At 28.6% G+C, this 23,968-nt stretch overlaps 2 protein-coding genes across 2 annotated transcripts in view; both read left to right on the top strand.

The window, feature by feature from the left end:
• The first annotated feature begins 415 nt into the window (after window positions 1-415).
• Window positions 416-1,893, top strand: LOC111635477. The gene is made up of 2 exons (XM_023380445.1): window positions 416-691; window positions 1,108-1,893. Exons 1-2 carry the CDS (start codon window positions 505-507, stop codon window positions 1,386-1,388), a joined length of 468 nt encoding a protein of 155 aa, XP_023236213.1. The 5' UTR covers window positions 416-504; the 3' UTR covers window positions 1,389-1,893.
• Window positions 1,894-7,837: 5,944 nt separating this feature from the next.
• The window catches only part of LOC111635483 (vacuolar protein-sorting-associated protein 36-like), a 73,308-nt gene continuing 57,177 nt past the window's right edge, over window positions 7,838-23,968 (top strand). The window contains exons 1-5 of the mRNA XM_023380450.1: window positions 7,838-7,993; window positions 13,228-13,296; window positions 14,281-14,351; window positions 16,887-17,004; window positions 17,454-17,522. Of these exons, the coding sequence (XP_023236218.1) occupies window positions 7,901-7,993; window positions 13,228-13,296; window positions 14,281-14,351; window positions 16,887-17,004; window positions 17,454-17,522 (420 nt within the window). The 5' untranslated portion in view covers window positions 7,838-7,900. The remainder of the gene's footprint in view (window positions 7,994-13,227; window positions 13,297-14,280; window positions 14,352-16,886; window positions 17,005-17,453; window positions 17,523-23,968) is intronic.

The following is a 23,968-nucleotide window of genomic DNA, read 5'->3' as shown; positions in this document are numbered from 1 at the left end:
ACCCCCCTTTTTTAACTACCAATCTATTAATAAAATTGAACTTTTGTTAAATTAAAGTGTCCAAAATTTTACAGATAAAAGCTTACACGTGACAAGGACTATACGTTCTGAAAAATACGGAAGATAATGAGATCTATCGAGTGACTAAACACTTCTCTTCAGATGGATTTATTTGTTTGTTTAAAACGAATTAGAAACTTCATTCTAGTCGTGCTAATTAATAAATATCTTTGTTTCTCGTATACACTTAATTTAATATATAAAGAAATTTAAAAGCATTCGTGTGCAGATAAAGCTTTAAAATTTCTTTAATTAAAAATTTCTTAAATTAAAAATATTCAAAACGATTCAACATCTTCAGAATTGTTTTGAATATTTTTAGAAAAGTTCAGAACGATTTTTAAAATTTTAGAACGATTCTGAAGATTTAAAAAAGTTTTTAAAAGCACAGCAATTAATGTACAGTACTCATTCGTAATAAGGATCGCTAAAAGAGAAATAAATATGAATCGGATATTCAAAGTCTCGAATATTTGTACTACATTGGCTTCGACGTCACGCGGAAACGCAAGAAAGTGGACTAAAATACTTTCCACTGTTTTTGTTGCGAAAGTGGGCGATTTTCGAATGCGAAAGACATTTTGGAGCTTTTCGGAGTTATTTCTCGAGTTTATTTGCGTTGGATATAAAGGTGAGTAATATTTTGACAGCCTACACAATACATTGTACAAATATCTTTATAAAAATAGAATTACCGATTTCAAAATTTGTCATTAGGCAATCATAAGATACTTAAATTTAATTAATTAAGAGCAAAGAACTAGAATAAGAAATTAATTTCGAGATAAATTTCGATATCTTAAACTGATTTTGAATAGAATATTGTATATTTTATCACGATGTAAACATGGACGAGGTTGATTAATAATAATAAACATAAATCTTTACGAAAAATATACGCTTGATTAATTTGATTTTATATTGCGTGATAGCACGTGTTTATGTAGACCCATCATCAGCGAAGCTACCCTCGGTGGAACCGATCATAGACGATGAGAGATGGCGAATGACCATAAGACACAAATAATTAACGAGTTGTTTTTTCAGATTTCGATATGGAGAGATTTGTGGAAGATGCACAGATAAGTGCGGATGTGGATAGAAATCTGAATGACGAGGACGATTTCTTCAGTTTTGACTTGGAAAATTACCAAGAAACAGATTATTGGGAAATTGTTCTCGATCTTGCCGAGGATTGTTTCGGCTATGGCGATTCTAATTCGCAACAAGTTGATGTTTGCTTTCGTTGCGACGAATGCGAGAATCTTCGGGTATCGTGTGATGGGAAAGTTGAGCTGGAAGCTGTTGGCGATTGTCTGGACAGGTAAGATTCTTATATTTATTTAATACGTATCTAATAGGTAACATGTAATATTTTAATCTCATTTTCTGTATTGTTTATATAAAGCTAGAGTCGTGCGAGGAGCAATTTGATCCCGATAATGATGATCGGGATGATTTCTTTGATTGTGACTTGGAAAGTTACCAAGAAACAAACTATTCGGATATTGTTCTCGATCTTTCCGAGGATTGTTTCGGCTACTCTAATTCTCATTGGCGACAAGTCGATAAAAACGAATGTGAGAATCATCATCAGAAAGTCGAGCTGGAAGCTGTTAGCCATTGTCTCGACAGGTAAGAATTTTATGTTTATTTAATACGTATTTTTATATGATTTTCTGCGTTCTTTCTATATTATAGAAATGAAATACTTTTAATAATATATTACAGAAAAACAAAGATTATTATTTATTATTGAAATTAATATTTTAATAGTTTTCGATTAATTTGAATTTTTCATTTTGATACAACAGGGTAGCCGAGGATATGACATCCGATGTGCATGCCAGTCAATCAAAAAAGGAACATGCAACAAAGAGAAAAATTCTCTAAATTGAAGAAACTTTTCAGATTCTTCTTTTGGTATGTATCTATAACTTATTTATTATAATATATCTTTACCAATTATTCTGATTTTAATTAATTGTTGCAATTCCATGACAGAACTTCGTCACTGTGGAGAAGTTCATATTTGCAGACCAGTTCTGCTGTATATAATGTACATAGTTCATCTGTAAATATCATCATCATCATTTTCATCTGTACATATTCATTGTCATCGTTTTCTGTTTGTGTTTGTGGTTTATCATTTTCATTTGTTTTTTTATTTATTAATACGTATGATTCTTTTCGTGATTATTTCAAAATTTATAAAATTCTGCATTTCGGCAATCATCATTTAAAAAATCCAACTTATGACATCTCTAACACCGATTGTGACTTATATCTACTGGACTGACATTATAATACCCGGACATATCAAATGTATTTTTCACAAATTTGACACATATCCTGGATCAAAACGTGCCACTTATGAATTGACTAACGTATTATGATACAAGGATTATGGACATATCAATTGCGACTAACGAATAAAGACGCACTGATTGTGGACAAACTCGAATAAGAGATGACGACATCCCCGATATAAGACATACCAATTGCGACCAATTTATAAAGACGCACCGATTATGGACTGACTCTAGTAAATGATGACGACATCCCTATTTATGACAAACTAACTGTATTCAATGTAAAGATTACTGATTAATTATAAACTCTATCAATAAATTTATTTTTCATTGTTTCGGTTATGAAAGTAATTGACTGTATAATAAACAAAAGTAAAATAAAATAAAGATAGAATTTTTATATTTACATTGTCTCTTCATTGTTAAAAAGATATTTTATTTGACAACATTGTTCAATTAATTTACACAACGCTTAAAATGTAAAGAGGTGAATTGATTTATAAATTAAATTGTACAAATACGTAATTGTTAGTAAAAATATATTTCCATTCTTAATTACTCTTTTTAGAAGCTACAGAAGTTTTTAACAGAGACTCCATTTAGAGGCGGCTCGGGGATCCGGTGACAGAGTTGCAGATCTGAAGGTTAAAAAGTAGCGTGGTTGCAAGGTCCTAGATTATAAGGTTGCCTCATAGAGAAGAAACTCTTTTCATTGGTTGCTTATTTGACGTCACTCATAGTCGAAAACGAAACATCTTACTATGTCCTTATGGTAAAAACATTACCGATCAGAAGCTCGTAGCTTTAATTACACGCTAATATTTTATTAATTACGATTCTTACTTAATTAAATATAAATAAAAATGGATTATAAATAAGAAAAATCCGGAACATTGAGCAAATCTTCGTAATTTTTACGTGTAAAGTTGAAATTAAAATGCGTTTTTCTACTTTGTAAATGAAATCTATTTTATCTATTTTATGATATTATAACAACAATAGTTTCTTAAAAGATTAATTTTAGTAAATCCTACGTAGGTAATTTATATATAAATGAATTAATTTATATCGTCAAACGACTTTTTTTTTTTTAAACTAAAAATTATATTGGCCTATTTATTTAATTTTTAATATTCATGTACCAAAAACAATATTATTTACTCATACATATACAAAAATAACTTTGTCAAACGAACAATTTTTTTATGTTATAAACATATTTTTAATATCAATACTGTATATACATATTAAGTATTACATAGAAACAGAATTAAAAGAAATCAGGTACAAACTTTTTAAAATTTTCTATTGTTATTACAGTTTTAAATTAAGATCTAAAGTTTTACAATCATTTAAGATTCTTTTGGTTTATCCCGTTTATTTACATTTAAAAATTTTCCTGTCAGTTTTTTTTCTATTTCTTTTTAGTAAACGATTCTTTCTTTGATTTGACTGATTAATATTTTCATTTTCTATATTTCCTAAATTTACTGTCGGTAGTAAAGTTTTCTTTAGTTTAGGTTTTGCCAATAAGCCTAATAACTCAGCTTTTAAATTTCTTTCAAAATCATTTTCTGTGAAATGGTCAGAGAGAACATGACAAGAATCGAGATTGAATTTGTCTTTTCTTTTATAATTATGAATCCATTTTCTTCTTTTTATTGGATCTTTAGGAAATCTAAAATAACCAACTTTCCTGTTTAATAACTTTGTTATGATAGCTGTTATTACAAGTTGCAACAACACATGATGCTTCAGGCATCTAAAAATGAAAATACTGTAATGATTACAATAAAATTTAGCTATTTTTTTAATTTTTCCAAATATATGTAATCAAGATATAATATTCCGAAGTAGAAAAAAGTAGTATTAACATTTCTTACATAAAAATTATTATACAAATAAATAACACTACAATAAATTTATATTACTGTATATATAAAACATTTTTTTATTTTGCATTTCTATGCATTTTACGTATATATGCATATTTTAAAAAAGTTATATTAATTAATAATAAACAATATTTCTTTTTTACATCTCAAGTTATCTTAAAAGTGTTACCACCCTGTTATGGGCCAACTTATTATTTGTAGTCGTCATTTCATCGTGCAGATACTATTTTTATACACGCAAAAAACTATTCTTAGTATTTTAAAATATTTTAGTAAAAAATATATTTTATCCGTAATCATATTCTGTAATTTCTACACAACCAAGTGTAAAGACTACAACAGAATATCAAATGGTTCTAGGAACACTTTTACTTCCGTACAATTTTTATCGATATAATTATCAACATAATTATGCTTAATAATAGTAATGACGATAGATATATTTACCTTCGAAGATTAAGAGTCTAAAAATTCTCAACAAAGTAACAAAAATAGTGAAATTTTAAAATTTTATTCCCTCGCTAACTGTTGTGAAGCGGTCGCTCGACCAGGCTCGACTACGGATGACGTATATCCGGAATCCGGCAGGAAGTGGCTAAACCGGCTATATGAGGTAACCTTATATTCTAGAACCACCATACTCAACCTGCGGCCCGCTGAGCTTTTGTGTGCGGCCCGGACGTGAAAGAGAGCGGAAAATAATTACGCTGACTTCTGGAATTACCACTTCTGGAAAGTAGTGCCCGATCAATATAAGACTAAAAAATGTGCTCAAATTTTACTTACGTTGTTTGCATCAACGTATCTATGTCATACTCAAACGTCATACTCAAAAATGAAATATGCAAAGAACATATATAGAAACTGGCTTACTGATTCACAGTGGCGGCCTTAGGGGGTGGCGAGCAGGGCAATCGCCCGGGGCCTCGCTTTTGGAGGGGCCTCGCGCAACAACCAAGTAGAAAAAAGTTGATATTTAAAACTTTTTATTTTATCCTTGGCTATTAGTTATAACAATAAAATAAATTTAATTTATAGTACAGTATATATTAATATTAATAAGTGCCTACTATTTCAATTCACATACTTTGCACAAAGAACAAGGGCCTCGCAAAGATCTGCCGCCCAGGGCCTCGCAAAGATCTGCCGCCCAGAGCCTCGCAATGGATAAGGCCGCCGCTGCTGATTCACACCTGGATGCAGTTTTACCAGTAGCATGCAGCAGTTACAAACCTGATTTAAATGAATTGACAGCCGAGCGGTCAAGGTGGTAGCCTACCGCTCTGAATCGAATCCGGTCGGGTCAGGAATTTTTCGGGGAGTGGTCCGTTCGGATATGTCGGGCCCCGTCCCTCACCACCCGGTCGCACCATTGTGGGCCTGCTATGGGCCTGCTATAAGAGGCCCTCTTAGTGCCCACATGCGGAAAGAGTATTAAAAAAAAAGATTTAAATGAAATTGTGAAAAATGTTCTCAATATCAACAGTCACACTAAATTTCTAGGGTAAGTAAGAAATTAAGTAAGTTTTTTATTATAATTGTTATGTTGCGGCCCGCGTGTAATAGCTATCATGTGTATGTGGCCCGAGAGAAAAAAAGTTTGAGTATGGTGGTTCTAGAGCCTTGGCGTGGTTGTGCTCCAAAAGTAGCAGATTTGATCTGTTTGTAGCCCAAACAATAAAAATGAATTATTTTGCAACTATGCACTTTTACTAATGAAATAATTTGTTATATATATATTATATATTCCGAACATATATATATATATATATTCGGTGTATCTGCATCAATTTTATCTAAATCAAAGCGAGTCATTCGCAGGCGAGGCGATTCATTTTTTAAACTTGAGACTTAGCGACTACGGTTTTTGTTTTTAGTTTTAAGCCCCCTGTTTCCATTGTATCAAGAACTGTTGTATCAAAATTTAATAACTTTTGGATCACTTATTGGGAAAGAAAATTGGCAATTCCAACAGGATAATGCTGCCATTCATGCATCAAAGTCAATTAAAATTTGGTAGTAACGGTGCGAACTCAACAAATATCTAGTATTGCCAGATCTAAAGTTACGAAAACGTAACAAGTTCGATACTCGTTTAATACTTGTTTTGGTACTAAAAAGTACTAAAGAATTAAACGAGTATCGAACATGTTACGTTTCAGTAAAACTATCGTTCATTGCAAATAGAAATATTGAACAAACAAAACTTTAAGTAAAATAAAAAAATATAAAAACATGCCGACGGTTATACATTTAATTTCATTACACTTAATTGTATAAATAAATATAAAGTTGCAACGTTTAACAAAGATAAAGATACTTTGCTTCCGTTTAACAAAGATAAAGATACTTTGCTTCCGTTTAACATCCGTCGTTCGCTCCAGTAGACAATCCACAACTTCACAAACACGGAGGCGACCTTGCTTGTGAAATTGTGGATTGTCTACTGGAACGAACGACGGATGGAAAATGGAAGCAAAGTATCTTTATCTTTGTTAAACGTTACAACTTTTCATTACACTTAATTGTATAAATAATTAAATAAAACTTTATTAATTATGTATAATACAAGAAATGTGTTACGATTTTATATATGAAAATAAAAAAGTAGCGTATTTTTAAGATTTGTAGCCTGAAGATAATTATCACTAGCCCAAAAAGTAGCGTGTCGCCCAATTTGAAATTTTTGTAGCGAGGGCACTTAAAAAGTAGCCCAATCCGCTACTTGTAGCCCGATCTGGCAACTTTGTCCAGTGGTAACGCACTTAGGATTTAATCTTGGGGAGTCGAGTTGAACGGAAAAAATTTTTTATTCGGAATTTAATAAAATTCTTATCTTATGTGTCCGCTAATCATAAATAGTATAGAAATAAAGACACGACACAATATAAATACAAAAAAAATTAATTTTAATTAGGAAAAGATTTTTGGAAAATTTTATAGTATTCTTTTTCTTTTTCTTTTGGAGGGTGACAGGGTCCTTTGATCTTCGGGATGCGCCACTGGATGGTTGGATGGCTGAGCGGGATGGTAGTCTACCATTGTGGGAGATTCGGGATCGAATCCGAATGGATCGAAAAATCCTAGAATCTTTCGGGAGATGGTGCGTCAGAATTTATCGGGTTTCGTCCCTCACCACCCGGTCACTCCATTGTGGGCCAAGCCTCACTCATAAGAAGCTTACTAAAAAAAGGCATCTTAGCGCTTACAGGGTGGAAAGAGCTAAAAAAAAAAAACGCCCTTTCCACCCTGTAAGTAAGTATAGTATAGTATCGGATAAAATTCGGGAAACGGATTCTAACCGTGAAATACATGGTATGACGATAATATACAGTACATATTTTATCATTTTGGAAAGAGCAATTACAAATGAGAATCAAACAATAGCAAAACAATCAATACATTCTTTCATAAAAAAAGTTTTTCTTGATATTTTAAAACGTGCTTTCTAAATAAATATGACAGTTAAATATAGTACAGACATTTAAAACATTTTTTAAAATTCATATATTTGATTAATTTAAAAATCAACTTAAAAAATATTTAATTTTACCAGAGGGCGCTTATCACATTTTTATTTTGGTTCGTACGTAATTTATGATTTTTATCGTGTGAATTGGATCCGAACCAGAAATGAATAGATTTGTTTGGGAAGGAGATATTTCCCAAAGCGAAAGAGAAATCACGCGACAGAATCATATAAGAATATACGACGGTGACGAAAAAGTAATTTTAAAATATTTTTTTAAAACTCCATTATTTAGACAAGTCAAAAAACTAATTTTGTTTCTTCTGTAGAGATTACCATTGAAAATACATTACTGATAAGATTCCTTCTCTTTTATTCCTATTGTTGCTAGGAGAAGTAAAAGGTTGAAAATTAAGTAGTACATAAAAAGCGTCAATTCAAGCTCTGAACGAGACACTTGGGACCTTGGCAGAGCTGTAGAGCTTATTGATAGGAACAAAAATGTCAAAGGAACTGTACCTGTACATGTAACCCTTCGTGAGATATTCACCTCCAAAAATCAGATTTTACTATGTATCGATACTATTGCCTATTCTCTGTGCCCCGTGTCGATGTTTGCTATTGCTTGTGCCTCAATGCCCCCACTCTCCCAAAACTATATAACGTCAAGTAGTCTGTGAGTGGTCGAGTGGGCTACTCGAAGCTGGTATAGTCGCCTAGGCTAAATAGTTAAACATGATAATCTTAGAAGAGCGATGCAACTCTCGATTGCATGTGAAATGGAAGTAGGCTGATTTTGGGGATGTCTCATGAAGAGTTGCAAGTAGAGGTATGGTTCCTTTGACTACTATGGTCTACAGTTTTGGTAAGGTTCCATTCAGAGATGTAACTGTACTATACTGATTTGAAGTGAGATTTGTATGTTACCATTTTAAAATTGAGATTAGAAAGAGTATGTTAATTAATTAATTAACATACTCTTTCTAATCTCAATTTTAAAATATTTGATATAGATAATTGACAACACATAGTCTTGTCAATTATATATATCAGATATGGCAATTTCTTGTTTAATTTAGCATTACAGTTGCTAATATTCTTAAAAATAAAATAAAAATAGGATTCCTGGTAAAAGATCTTATTAAATACTTTAGAGACGCTGTAACATCTCATCTTTAAAATACTTTAAATTTGTGTACGAACAGAAATTACTTGATGGGAAATTTGTATTCATTACTCCTTATAATGTAATATAACTAATTTTATTTTTGATTTATTGAATCATTAAATGGCTATGAATAGAAATGGTTGTTTTGCACGATAATAATTCTGACGTTGATTGATCAACTAGATTATGTTGTCTACGGGGTTGATTTAATTGAATAATATAATGCGTATGGGTAAAAACCTAGGAATTTTCTATCAAAATAAATTTTATATTGGAGAAACTTTTGAACTGAAANAACTTTCTGACTTTTGATTTTATAGAGGTTATAATAATGTTTTACAGTGAAACTCGTATAAAAATCTCCGTTAAAAACTTTGAGTCAAAAAGATTATCTTATTTATATTGTTAACTTTCAAAGAACAAATGTCTTTTTCACCTAATATATTTGAAGCTGACATTTTTAGGGAAATCTATTCCAAAAGTTCTATTTATAATTTAGTTATCTCATAATTTATTTTTTAATATATATATTAATAGCTTATTTTTCTTCCTATACCATGTATAAAGTTCTGACTTGATAAAGAATTTCAAAAAGCATGTTTTTGCATTTCAAAGAAAATTAATACAGTATAAGTAAATTATTCAATATAAACTAAGTTAAACTATAATAAATAATACAATACGAAAAGTTGTGTAAGATGTAAGATTTCCTTCCCCAAATAAACAAATATATAAACAAGTAAAAATGAAATTAAATTATTAAGAAATATAAAGAATGCATTACAAATGTATTTAATATGAGTAAAATATTCATATAGTATATGTCCAATGATAAATGGCACAAGTTCTGCTAAGTTATTAAGCAAAGCTAATTCAACTGGACATAACCATTAAAGCAGTTTTTTTCAACCTGTGGGTCACCACCCCCAGGGGGGTCACAAAGCCTTACATGGGGTCACGGGTAAAAGAAAAAGACAAGTGTTTGTAGGTCCTACACTACAATAAAAAAAACTACAATCTCAGTGAGAAAGCTGTGCCTGTTTATTTTACAGTACAATTGGTTTTTTGATTGATATTTAAGTCTCAACAGAAAGAAACTTAAATACATAATTTTTAAAATCACTGACATAGTTTTAATAATGCCCTGGGGGGTTGCCAGAATTTTTTAACTTGTAAAGGAGTCACTTATTTAAGAAGGTTGAAAAACACTGCATTAAAGTATAATAAAGTAATTCTTTGAAATATTTAATGTTCTCTTGAAAAGTGGGAAGACCCAATCTGGACCTGGCAACATTCAGACAATGAATACAAGGTAGATTGCAGAGTTTAATGTTAAATAGATTTTTTTTTATTAAATTCTTTAGAAATTTTGCTTAAAAGGGAGAGGGTGGCCATGGCCCAAATCAATAAACCATAATCAAAAAATGTTTGGAAGTTGGTGAAAAAAATAGTATGCAGTACATTATTTGAGGAGATGGGTTTGCAAAATCACCAAAGGATTCCACAATGTATGGCTAGAGATTTTACTATTTTATCAATGTGACCTTTAAACATGAGTTTAACATAAAAAATTATACCAAGATCATTTACAGAGAATGTGTTTTAAGGGGTTTGTACCAATAGAGAATGAAGGTAAAGGAGTATCTCAAATGAGAGAGAAGAATGTAACAACAGTTTTTTTTACTAACATTTCATAAATTACTATATACAGGAAGTTCTCATTAATTTGAACATGGATAGTTTGAAATCTTGTTAGTTCAAACTGTACTATATGTCCTGACTGGGGATATAGAGATTTATATGTTAAGGAATTAGATTAGTTTGAAATATGGGTACTTTAAAATTCGAAGTGAACATAATATCCAAACTGTGATATGCGTACATTAACTCATTCGTTTAGATTGAAGCACCTCTGTACTGTAAGAGAACAATAGACCAGAAATGACTCTAATCTGGTCAACATGTTATTACTTTTACAATAACACATTTTTTGGTGTCACCTGACTCTTGGACTACTATTTTTGTATTTCATAAAATATGGCTGGTTTTCAAGATTGCAAGATTGAGCTATGAGTAGCAGATTGAGATATTTGTAGGGCTCTAGGCTACTTCATTTAGGTAACTTTCTTCATTTTAGGTCACTTTAAAAATAATTTGGGTTGTATTTTGAGGAATTTTGATTTACATTTTATAAAACCTATCTGGCAACCTGTGAGGTTCTCACTGGACATGCTCTCTACCTGCAGTTTATTTATATTAATAATGAATGAAAATAGGATTCTGTATATGTAGCCATATTCCATTTGCTTAATAAATTACATCAGTTACATGGCATTTGGCATATTATATAAAATTATGTAAATCAAACAATTTGACACCTAAATACTAATTCCAGCAATAAAATGAACAAATAAACTTTAATGCTTGAACATTTTTGGCCGTCTTTCAGAGGCCCTCGTCAGGAATGTAAAAACACAAAAAATGATTTTTTTTTGTGTTTTGTACATTCCTGACGAGGGCCTCTGAAAGACGGCCAAAAATGTTCAAGCATTAAAGTTTATTTGTTCATTTTATTGCTGGAATTAGTATTTAGGTGTCAAATTGTTTGTTTAGTATATTGTTCCAGTTTGTGTGCCAGTATTTTATGTCTTAATATGTAAATCTTCGAGAACAGGAAGCTTTGATCACAATGAAAATCTTGAGGATTTTGATCTAATATGATGGAAAAATGTGGTTGGTATAGGGAAAATCTTGTTAGGGATTCAACGAGTCTGATCTCATGTCCATTGTACAAAGCAATTGCACTGTCATATGTAAAGTTTACTATATAATCAATGTTTTCAGGTTCTAAAATTTAAAGTTTCCATAAAATCTTGCAAAGAACTTTTATATTTTTTCAATTTAAAATAAATATTATCTTTTTATAACTCACAATGATGTGATCCTCTAAGACACTAGACTTCTTGTACATCCATTTATTTAATCCTGTTCATCTTTTTACATGACAACAGAATGTGTTATGGACATTTAGAGACACAAGACTAATGATCAGAACATTAATAGATTTTATGTAGTTTATTTGAAACTTTTTCTAGTGGTAGCTCTATATTGAAATTTTAATGAACTTTATTATATATAAACTATTATATATAAACTTTCTCTATGATTTAATTTTGTTGTTGGGAGAATAAGAAATACAATTTATTTAACAGAATTTTTATTTTGAATGTTATTTTATTTATCAGCTGATATAATATCTAGAAAATATAGCATATTTCAAGATTTATACTGTTTATTAAAACATCAGTAAATAAATTTTCAAATTATTGTCTAAAATTACAAAGATTTTCATTTAATTTATTTCTTAATTTTTAATTCTGTGTAGTTTAAATTTAACAATGTTTTTATAATAATTTAAAAAATATAGTAATATATATTTAACCTTTTGATGCACTATATGTTTTAAAGCATTACTATTTCAGAACCTCCCTGAAGCATAAAATGTTTTAAAACATTCCTCTGTTGTTAAAAATTAATGCAGAATTTTCAAAGAAGAAATAATATATGCATAGTCCGTCATATTTTAAATTATTTGATAAGTAATAAAGAAAAATTATAATATATTGTTGACTTAATATGCATTTGGAAACTGACCAAATCTGCTTATTCTAAGGCATCTGTTGGAGTGTAATTGTTGGTTTATTTATGGGATATTTACTAGACAGTGCATCAACAACTACAGTTTTACTCATCTTGAAAGTATACTGTTTTTCTCCTCATATTTATAACAATGTGAGCTGTTTGTCTCTCTTATTATATCTTATATGAAGTTCATTGTGTAGTTAATTGTGACATCTTCAGATACAATGGACAATTAGCATTATCAGACCATCTCTTTCACATATTAGTTCCGTACATTGAGGCTCAACAGTAAGTGCAAAAATATTATTTAAACCCTACATAAAAGAATTTACAGTTGTATTCATTATGGAAAAATATAAAGTTTCAATACTTTGTATTGCTGTGATGGAAATTGTGAATCAAAAAGTTAAATCCTGCACCATATTCATCTTAATGGAGGAATATATTAAAAAAATAGAAATAAGTTTCTTAAATAATGTACTAAGATTTTATTCATTATTTTAGTATTTACAAAAAGGAAGAAGAAATGGATTTGGAATTTTAAACAGGCAAATAGGATTTGGACATTTAAAAAATATTGTACTTTAAGACTTTTTCATATTTTATATTAATAATTTAAACTTTTTAAAATAAAATACCACTAATTTGAAATAATTCTTTTTTTTATTTTTATTCTATTAGACTAACTTTGATAATGGAGAATTAATACTAACTACACATCGATTTCTTTGGAAGGATAATCATCAGCGGGTAAGAATTTAGATAAAGTTTTCAAATATTATAGCAATTACTTTTTGCTGTGCAGGTAGTACTTGGTTAACATGATAAATTTGCTTCTTGAAAATAGTGCATTAAGAGAATCTCCATACAGTGACTAATTGTGACTTTGTTCAGAACTTTCTAAAAAGTATTAATTGCTCTGATTATATGGAATTATAATAATTTACAGTATATCTTGATAGATGAATAAATAAAAACTGAGCCTCTTAATAAGTAATTTCAATCTATTTAGATATTCACAGTGAAATTTAATTGCTATATTTAAAAAAACATACCTGTAATACCATTTAATGGTTTTTATTTCTGATGTTATTTATTTATTGTAGTAATCTTTGTGTTTGTGTGATGTTTTCTGTATTGATATGACTTCTATTGATTAACCACTATTACTATTTAAGGAAATTTAAATTTTTAATTCAGGTATTTTTTTGTTGTTTAATAATAATTAAAACTTTATAGCATTAAAAACTGAAAAATTAATTTAAAACTACAAATATTATAAAGAAAAGTTTAAATTGTAAATATTTAAATATAAAATATTAATTTATGAATTAGCAAAAGATAGTATTCATTAAAAGTGACATCTTATATCGTTTATATTATCGTTCCATATTTTTTAAAAACATTCAAATTAAAGAATCCAGTTATAACGAAAGAGATAAAAAAGTAAGCCTGAAGAAGATCTCAGGAGGGGAATCGAAAATGTTTGCTGATTTTAAAGAATTTCGCACCGGTTAATGGTTAATTGTAGATAGTTGTGAAGTATATACAACCCAGTGTGGTGAGAAAGCACATTAAGAAAGCACAGTAATCTACATGTATTTTAAATGTTGGAAAATTTAAAAAAATAACAAATACAATAAATAATTGACTTTTTATTTACTTAATTTAAAATTTTTAAATATTAAAATAAATCAATATTAAAGTTTTAATTATTAAAAATTAACGTTTCAGGAAAAGGAATTATCTCTTCATTTATCTCTTGTGGTTTTTGCCGAGAAAGAAAATAGAGGATGGACAAGAAGGTATTGTTAACAGAACATTTTAGTTAATATTAAATTGTTAATTTAATATTAACTAAAACGTGTAAGTTAAGGTTTATTTTCTAAATAGCAGTGATATAAAAATTTCAGGTGTTAAACTGAAATATGAAGATTTAACTAACAAAGTCCCCTGAGTGTTGTTTTTATTGTTACAAGATAGATAAGTAAAAACACTGCTGGATTAAGAGAACAAAAACTTTTGTGTGTTTTATATTTTAAATGTGTGTTTATTTAGATAAATTTAGATATTAGATAATTCATAGATTTAAGCTTTAAGCAGCTTATTGAAAAAATTTCTTTAAAAGCACACATTTCAATGATATTCAAATTTAAAATTTTAGTTTTTAATATTAGAGAATATTTTTGCTGTTATTAACTAGTTAAGGCATCTTCAAATCTTTTTACAAAAATGTGATGATTGAATATTCCAATGTTCATGAAAAGATATGAAAATGCCTCAATTAGTTTCTAAAGGTGAGAGTAATTTCTTATATACATGTAGAGATTGATTATAAATTTTTGTATAAATTAAATCACTAATATATACTTTTTGAGAAGACTAATTATTTTGATAAATATGCAAATAATACTTTTTAATATTGAAAAGTCCATAAAATTAATTCCTTTTTTATTATTGAGTCTGCATTCTATTGGTTATTTTTGAACTTTCCCAGTTATTTATGTATTGATTTTATTTTTTAATTCTTTCATTATTTCAGTTATTTGAATATTTGAAATTTTTAAGAAAAGTATTCCTTAATTTGTCACAAATGTTTTTGGGGTTTTTGTATTACTTCTTTTTATTTTATTTTTTAATTCTTTCAAAATGAAGATGTTTTGGCACTTTCCGCAATGTACAAAATGGATCCTTTTCAAGCCTATCGTAGTTCGGTCAGAGAGTAGTCTGGTGATCGGCGGTGAAGAACAAGACTTGACGTATTCTTAGTCATACAGTGATACAGGCGATTCCCTATAACACTGTTGATTATTCTGTTTTATATGAATTCCATGTTGTACGAGTCACTTAGATTTTACAAATACGTGAGCCGTTCATAGCCCGGCACACGTATTTGTAAAATCTAAGTGACTCGTANGAAAAATTAATTTAAAACTACAAATATTATAAAGAAAAGTTTAAATTGTAAATATTTAAATATAAAATATTAATTTATGAATTAGCAAAAGATAGTATTCATTAAAAGTGACATCTTATATCGTTTATATTATCGTTCCATATTTTTTAAAAACATTCAAATTAAAGAATCCAGTTATAACGAAAGAGATAAAAAAGTAAGCCTGAAGAAGATCTCAGGAGGGGAATCGAAAATGTTTGCCGATTTTAAAGAATTTCGCACCGGTTAATGGTTAATTGTAGATAGTTGTGAAGTATATACAACCCAGTGTGGTGAGAAAGCACATTAAGAAAGCACAGTAATCTACATGTATTTTAAATGTTGGAAAATTTAAAAAAATAACAAATACAATAAATAATTGACTTTTTATTTACTTAATTTAAAATTTTTAAATATTAAAATAAATCAATATTAAAGTTTTAATTATTAAAAATTAACGTTTCAGGAAAAGGAATTATCTCTTCATTTATCTCTTGTGGTTTTTGCCGAGAAAGAAAATAGAGGATGGACAAGAAGGTATTGTTAACAGAACATTTTAGTTAATATTAAATTGTTAATTTAATATTAACTAAAACGTGTAAGTTAAGGTTTATTTTCTAAATAGCAGTGATATAAAAATTTCAGGTGTTAAACTGAAATATGAAGATTTAACTAACAAAGTCCCCTGAGTGTTGTTTTTATTGTTACAAGATAGATAAGTAAAAACACTGCTGGATTAAGAGAACAAAAACTTTTGTGTGTTTTATATTTTAAATGTGTGTTTATTTAGATAAATTTAGATATTAGATAATTCATAGATTTAAGCTTTAAGCAGCTTATTGAAAAAATTTCTTTAAAAGCACACATTTCAATGATATTCAAATTTAAAATTTTAGTTTTTAATATTAGAGAATATTTTTGCTGTTATTAACTAGTTAAGGCATCTTCAAATCTTTTTACAAAAATGTGATGATTGAATATTCCAATGTTCATGAAAAGATATGAAAATGCCTCAATTAGTTTCTAAAGGTGAGAGTAATTTCTTATATACATGTAGAGATTGATTATAAATTTTTGTATAAATTAAATCACTAATATATACTTTTTGAGAAGACTAATTATTTTGATAAATATGCAAATAATACTTTTTAATATTGAAAAGTCCATAAAATTAATTCCTTTTTTATTATTGAGTCTGCATTCTATTGGTTATTTTTGAACTTTCCCAGTTATTTATGTATTGATTTTATTTTTTAATTCTTTCATTATTTCAGTTATTTGAATATTTGAAATTATTAATATCAGATTTCTTAGCTTGTTTTAAAACAAACTAGTTATCTTTTATATTTATTACTGCTATTTTTATTAGTTTTATTAACTTTAAATCTATTATTTATTTAAATAGTGGAAAAATTGTGGTTCATTTAAGTCAACTTCCTGAAAATCAAAAGTCTTTAGGGCCTGTTAAATATAGTCCATTTAATTTTGTAAAATTTTCATTTGTACAAGGAGGAGAATCAGAAGTAAGTAGTCAGTAAGCCTTTTTGATAATTTATGAAGGTATAAAATATTAATACAGTAGAACATTGATTATCCAAATGTCGATCAACTGAAATGTCAATTATCCGAAAACTTTCCAGTTGGCAAATTTAAATTTCAGCTAGTGCTGTGGCGCTGCAATCTTTGGCACTGCAATTATTTTTATTGGTGTGTGTCTTTTAGCTGGCAGCACTGGTGCAACTATGAGAGAGTACTTAAGGACATGCCAGGATTTGAACGAATTTCAACATTGGATAGGTTAATATATTTTTCATACATAATTGGTTATCTGAAAAATCAATTTTCTGAATAACCCCAGTCACCAATTGATTCGGGTAATCAATGCTCTACTGTATTTAATTTTTTCAAATTAATTTTACTTTGAAACCATAATTTTTAAATAATCTATTAGCAACATTTATTTATTTTACAGTTTTTTCAAAGTTTAACAGAAGTTTTAGAAAAAAAAGAATGGGAAAAAGTGCCTTTAGTAGGAATATCGGTATGAATATCTAAATTGTTTTATATTTTGAGTAATTTGTGATTATAGGCCAGGAACACACATGCGTAAAATTGTGTGGCAGAAAACTGAATCAGAAATCAGCTTTCAGTTCAGTTTCTGTTTTACGATTTTATGCCAGAACACACATACGTAAAAATTCTGGTCGAATAGGAAACGCCACTGCCACTAACAGTGTTAATTTTATTAATTTTTTCTTCTCACAGAGGCTATCTATCCCTTTGTATAGTACCTTCCATTTTTTCTCCACTTCCTCTGCTATAATATAAAAAATTTAAATTAATAGACTTGTATTCCGAATTCAAATAAAGAACGTGTGATTTAAATACTAGGCCTATATATCGATTCTACTAGACTTACCTGTTATTTGAAATTTAACACCTGTAGCCATCCATAAACGTTGTTTAAATACAGTGNTTTTATAAGCTAGAATAATGTATAGCAAGATATGACTTTCTCTGTACAATAAATGTCCCATTAAAATACAACAGAGGGATAAACTTTAGAACAACAATAAACAAAAATAAAAATTATTGATAAAACTATTACTTAATAAACAAAGTATCATAAAATACAAAAATGTAAAAACTGATATGATAAATAAGTAAGAAAGATTAGGACTAAGATGTACAAAACCAGTTTAAAAAAAAGTACATTAGTTTGTACACTTTAGTGTTAACATATAAGATTTTTTACATAACCTTATATGTTATTTGCTTTTATATACTTTTATTCTATTTTATATATACTTCTATATTTATTAAAATCAAGGTGCAGATACTTCTCTCTGGGAGACAAGGCACTCATTACATTGTAAAAGAATGAATGTCTAGGATTACTAAGTTAATAAATAGAGATGTAGATATAGGAGCTATCTTGAGTGGTTCTTCTGTAAACATATAGAGGAAAATTACAGAAAGGAAAAAAAAAAATAAAAAAAAAAAGTAAAAAAAAATGATAAAAGTAAGAAATGCAAAGAAAAATCAGGGAGAGAAAGTCTACATCTGGCAATTATATCACTGAAAGTGTATGGTGTAAGTGACACAATTTGTTAAAAAATATATTAAGTTCTACAAAGACTATGTAAAAGGATTTGTGCTACCATAGAGCACAAATCCTTTTACATATTAGCAAACAGTAATCAACTGTAGATTTAAAAATCACAAAAAAAAGGACTTGAGCTGCATGAGATGAAATGACAATGATGCCAGAGAACATACTGTTTGAATAGTCAGGTTTTTTTTTATCAGGATACTGGAAAATAACTTCTCATCAAAAATAAATGAATTAATATAGCTTCAGAAGGAAGTTATTTATGATAGGATAAACTTTACTCAAATGTAACAAGCTTTCAATAGAATTTTCTAAGAATGAAGATTAATGTTTGCATAATTTATATACAGTAAAACCTGTCTGCGGTAACCACCCATGGTTCCTTCAAAAAATGGTCTTTTAGACAGGTGGTCATCCAANTTGGTTCCGAATAATTTTCTACATGTTTAATTTATAGAACAACCTTATAAGAACCTATATTACTTCCAAACAGCTCGTGGTCCATGGCAAGACAAAAATTTTGATAAATGGTCCCTCATCATTAAAAGGTTAAGAACCACTGAATTAGTATATTCTTCAATTATATTCATGTTTTAAAATATATTTTAATACAATTTTTAACTTCTATCAAGTTCAGACTTAAATATTATGTAATTATGCCAAGTTATCATTACTGTTATAAAAAATCATATGAGATATATATGTATATAGAAGTGAAATCATTAAATAATCATAATCAGAAATGAAATGGAATTTTTAATTAATTGATTGAAACACAAAACTGAAATTGTACTTAATATAATTTTGTTTTTAAACCTAATATTAAAAAATGTCTGTAATTACATCAATTAAAATTGCTTTTAAAAATATTGTTCATAATTGGCATGCTACATATTTCAAATTAATTCAAAAATTTATATATTCTATAGCTCATATCACCTGAAGATTTAGTAAATGCCTGTAATATGTTAGAAACTCTAAATTTGCCAATAAAGTAAGTATTTTTGTGATCAATACTATTTAATTTACTTTTGAGAATTTATATTCATAGGCTTTTAATTTGTCAACTTATATTCATTTTTGTGTTTACTTCAATAAAGCAGTTAAACTTAAGAATTTTATAAGAAATATATTTAATTTCTGTAATTAATATCTGAAAAGAATTACTCATATAATTACTGTAAAATATCTGGTGNTGGCTAAAAGCCATATCTACTAAGCAAAAGTTGAGGTGAGCAAAAATAAGCAAATTTTTTCAACAATAGAGCTATATTGGTACTGTATTTTTTTCTTATTGGATAATTCGATTAACAGAAGTTGTCATTATTTTATAAGATAGATTTAATACCAGTATTTTAAAGATTAATACAGTATTTGCATTTTCTCAATTATAATGCACACTTTTTTATTTTGACTTAATTCAACTTTGTTATCTTCATTCGGTCCTCAGTTATGTGTATTATGTCATTGATATAGAAGCATGGTATCTCTCCACCACTTCAGTTTTGGTTTTTGTTAGTTTAATCTTATTTTAGCTTTAAAAATACTGTATTTTTTAAATATATAATTTTTTCTTAAATACAATAAAAAATTATTAATTAATAATAAAACAGTTTTATTATTTTTTCTCATAATATGATTTCATTACATCAATGACAATTGTGAAATCAAAAAAGGAAAGTTGCCTGTAAAACTAATTTTTGCGTTAATGCATTTATTGTTTTTTGAATATTTTGCATGCAAAAATTACTTGGATATTATTTTTCTAAAAATATCACAGAAATAAGGTGGATTGATACAGAAACTATTTATTGCACAGGTACAGTACATGTATATGAGCTTCAAAAAATAAAAATAAAATAAATTTTATCAAACAATCAGATATTTTATATCCCTAAGGAAAATACTGTAGGTCTATGGTAAAATAAATTGCGTTTTCCCACAGTTAAACTTCACCACTAATTGCCTTGTGATAAACATTTTCACTTTCTCTGATAACTTTAACATGATCCAGCACTTTGCATTTCTTTTGTTTTTTGGACAATTTCGAACAAACTGAAATGAATTTCCTTTGTTACTAGACTAATTCATTAACACCTGCACCTAATTTCAAGGGTGGGAGAAGTGCCTGAGGTGGGTTTGAACAAAAGTTTAGACTAATTCATTATATTAGGAAGGGAAAATGTTGAGATGGGTTCAAACAATAGTTTAGACCAGATATATTTGCAAAAGTGGTCGCTTATTACAGTTGTTGTATGTTGTTTCTGACCAAAAATTGATGCCTGCGGTTGTGTTACACAGGTGGTCATTTAATACAGGTAACTTATACAAACACTCTATATATAAACTATTTCGTGCCAGAAATTTTTACCCATTTTGACAGGTGCCCGTTGAATGCAAGTGGTCGCCTAAGCAGTTTTTACTGTATGTAACTTTGGTATTCATATGTTTAGTTTTTACACTTGAAAAATTGTGACCAAGTACATGACTACTTGTGAAACATTTGTCTATTCACAAATTGCTTTTACAATATTTCAATTATAGTACAGTACTTGTAAAAAATGCACTCTTTGTTATCTCCAGTTTCTACATTTTTTTTGACATAAGCAAAATACAGTTATTACTATATTACCAAATTGATGTCACTGCATTACAATAACAATGCTCTCTGCTAAATTGTACATGACAAAGTTTAGGCCATAGTTATATAAATACAGTATATACAGTAATTAATACTCACATACAATAATAATGATGATGATCCCTTATAATAATATAACATACTGTATTACAATAGGAGAATTTTTATAAGTTTTAACTCTATAATCCTTTATTTCTTAGGTGTAGTATTTCAAACAACCAAACAAATATCCATTGGTTTAACAATGTACAATTTATTAATCAATTTTCTCTTCTACATTCTCTTTTAAATTGATTACTAAATTGTATGTTAAACCAATGGATATTTGTTTGGCTGTTTGAAATACTACATCTGATAATATAGGATTATAGAGTTAAAACTCATAAGAATAGAGCTACCCTATAATGAAGTATTTTTATAAATTTTTTTTAGTTTGAATTATGAGATCAAAACAAGTCTTATAGAAGACTATGCATCTGCCTCTACTTCATTTTTGTGTGTACACCAGTTCTACAATCTCATAAACAGCAAGTGAAAATTTGTTCACAGTTTTTTCTGTATTTTGTTATAACTTATAAAATAATTGGTGTTGCTCTTGAAAATATGGTAAAACATAACAAACAGTTTTAAGTCATTAGAAGAACATAGAACTTCTTGATAAGTTGAAGTCTTAAAAGACATGAATAAAAATGTCCTTTAAGCAACATTAATTTCTCTATAACTCTCTTAGAATGCAAGACTAATATTTTTAATATAATTAAACATATGAACAAAGTATATGTTAGTTATTATTATTTGCTTATTAAATCATTTGAAAAATTTTAAATATTTCTTGGATAGCAACAGGCTTCATCTCAGCCATATCAGCTCAATCTGTAGAAACCTAACTCTGTTTTCTCATTAGCCTTATTAATTGGGTTTTGTGAGATTTCCAAGGATCCTAAATCTTGCAAATACAAAGATTTACCTGTATTTAAATATATTATTGGAAGAATACTTATTAAAATAAATTAGTTACAATCAAACTCGTTTTTAACAATATAACCAAATGTTTTAGAGAGAAATTTATTAATAAGATAAACTCATTCAGATGATGTAACTTTATACAGTCAACTTGCATTAATATGAATTGCTAGGGGAATAGTAGTTAGTTCACTTTATCGAAAATTCATATTAACAATTTTCAGGGTCAAGGCTAAGATTGTATAATTTATGGAGTTGTGAGGAACTGGGGGTAGATAAGTGTAATTCTCTCTACCACTTATTTGGCTACAGATCTGGAAGATCCACCTGCAAGGTTGTAGGATGGAGATTATATTAAAATTAAGGTAGACTACAACATTGTAGAATCTTGGTCTTGTCAGGCTCCTGACATCAACCTAAAATTTAGCATTAGTCACGCTTCTGTGTAATTTAGATAACTCTTCCAAGGGGGAGGGCAAGTAGGCAAGTGATAGGATTTCAGCACAGAAATGAGTTCAAGAACGAGGCCATGATAAAGTGACAAAACTTTATTTAATAAGAAATAACAAATAAAATACAGCTATGGAGAGATTATTAATCCCTATCTTATTCGTGAGAGAGAGAGAGTTTACAAGTATTAAGATGTACTACCTCAACTGTAGATTTTGAACTATATCTTCTGATCGGTGACGAATTGTTGATAAGGTGGGATGACTGTGGTGGAAGTTCGAGAGAAGGATGAAGTTCTAGGTGGGAACTTATGGCGCACAAGTTAAATCTGTGGACGAGAGATTCTTATGGCACTTTCCAAATTCTCATGGACTGCCATTGTTTTTGTGGCAAATCTGTTCTTCTGTAGACTGTCTGTCTCCTATGGCAATGTCATATTTCTGTTGACTGCCTCAAATGGCAGGAAAATCACCCTTTTTATCATCCTTTCTGTCCAATTGTGTAAAAGAATCCGTGGTTATTAACGGGATGTATGGGGACGTGGAGAGGAGGTGAACTGCTAGATGGATATCAAATTTGTAGATAAGGTCTTGTGGGAAAGGAAGTTGATTTCCTTTTCTGGTGAAAAAGTGATATTGTATCTTCCCTTTTTGTAAATAACTTTGAATATATTTCCCACGCTAATTAATTAAATAAATCCTGATTCTCACAGAGTTAAAAATTAATAGGCAGTTGAAATCTCTAAATTAATTTACTAAATAAAGTTAAATAAAATAAAATTTATTTACAAAAACAAATTAATGTTCTAAATGATTTTCAAATCAAACAAAATGAGGAGGAGATGGTGTTTGCCATTTCAGTGTGGACCAGTATATTAGAATGATCAAACAAAACAAAGCTAAAAGAAATCTGAGTTTTTTCTGTTGAAGATGATTTGAAAAAATATAAAATATTTTTTGGTGCTCAAAGACTTAAAAAGGAGCCAAATTTGGCCCAAAATAAACAAACCTAACATCACTGTATGCACCCTGATATGGAAACTAGCACATGTTTGCATGGGTCTGCATTCATTTCAAGGGGTGGGCATTCTTAAAAAAATGGCTAAACAACATTTGATACTAATGCATGTTATTAAAGAATAAATAGAAAAGATTGTTTCCTGCCTTGAAACATATTACCAAAGGTTTTTCATCTCTGATTTAAACAATTGTGTTGTCTTTCTCACTTATTATATTTTTATTGAATTTTTGTGATAAATTTTATTATGAATTAACTATAGGAAAGTTTGTTTAAAATTACTATAGAATAATATTTTATAAAT

This window comes from Centruroides sculpturatus, unplaced genomic scaffold (assembly GCF_000671375.1).
Source record: "Centruroides sculpturatus isolate CEXI.00-Female unplaced genomic scaffold, Cexi_2.0 scaffold845, whole genome shotgun sequence".
Classification (NCBI taxonomy): domain Eukaryota; kingdom Metazoa; phylum Arthropoda; class Arachnida; order Scorpiones; family Buthidae; genus Centruroides; species Centruroides sculpturatus.
The sequence above is the reverse complement of the archived record's forward strand: the minus strand, read 5'-3'. Positions and strand labels throughout refer to the sequence as shown.

What these genes read in the sequence shown, in the direction of transcription:
- LOC111635477 (XM_023380445.1), top strand. Translation starts at nt 505, where the DNA reads ATGAATCGGATATTCAAAGTCTCGAATATTTGTACTACATTGGCTTCG. An exon ending in TATTTGCGTTGGATATAAAG is followed by an intron (nt 692 to 1,107) that starts GTGAGTAATATT and finishes TTGTTTTTTCAG; the next exon opens with ATTTCGATATGGAGAGATTT.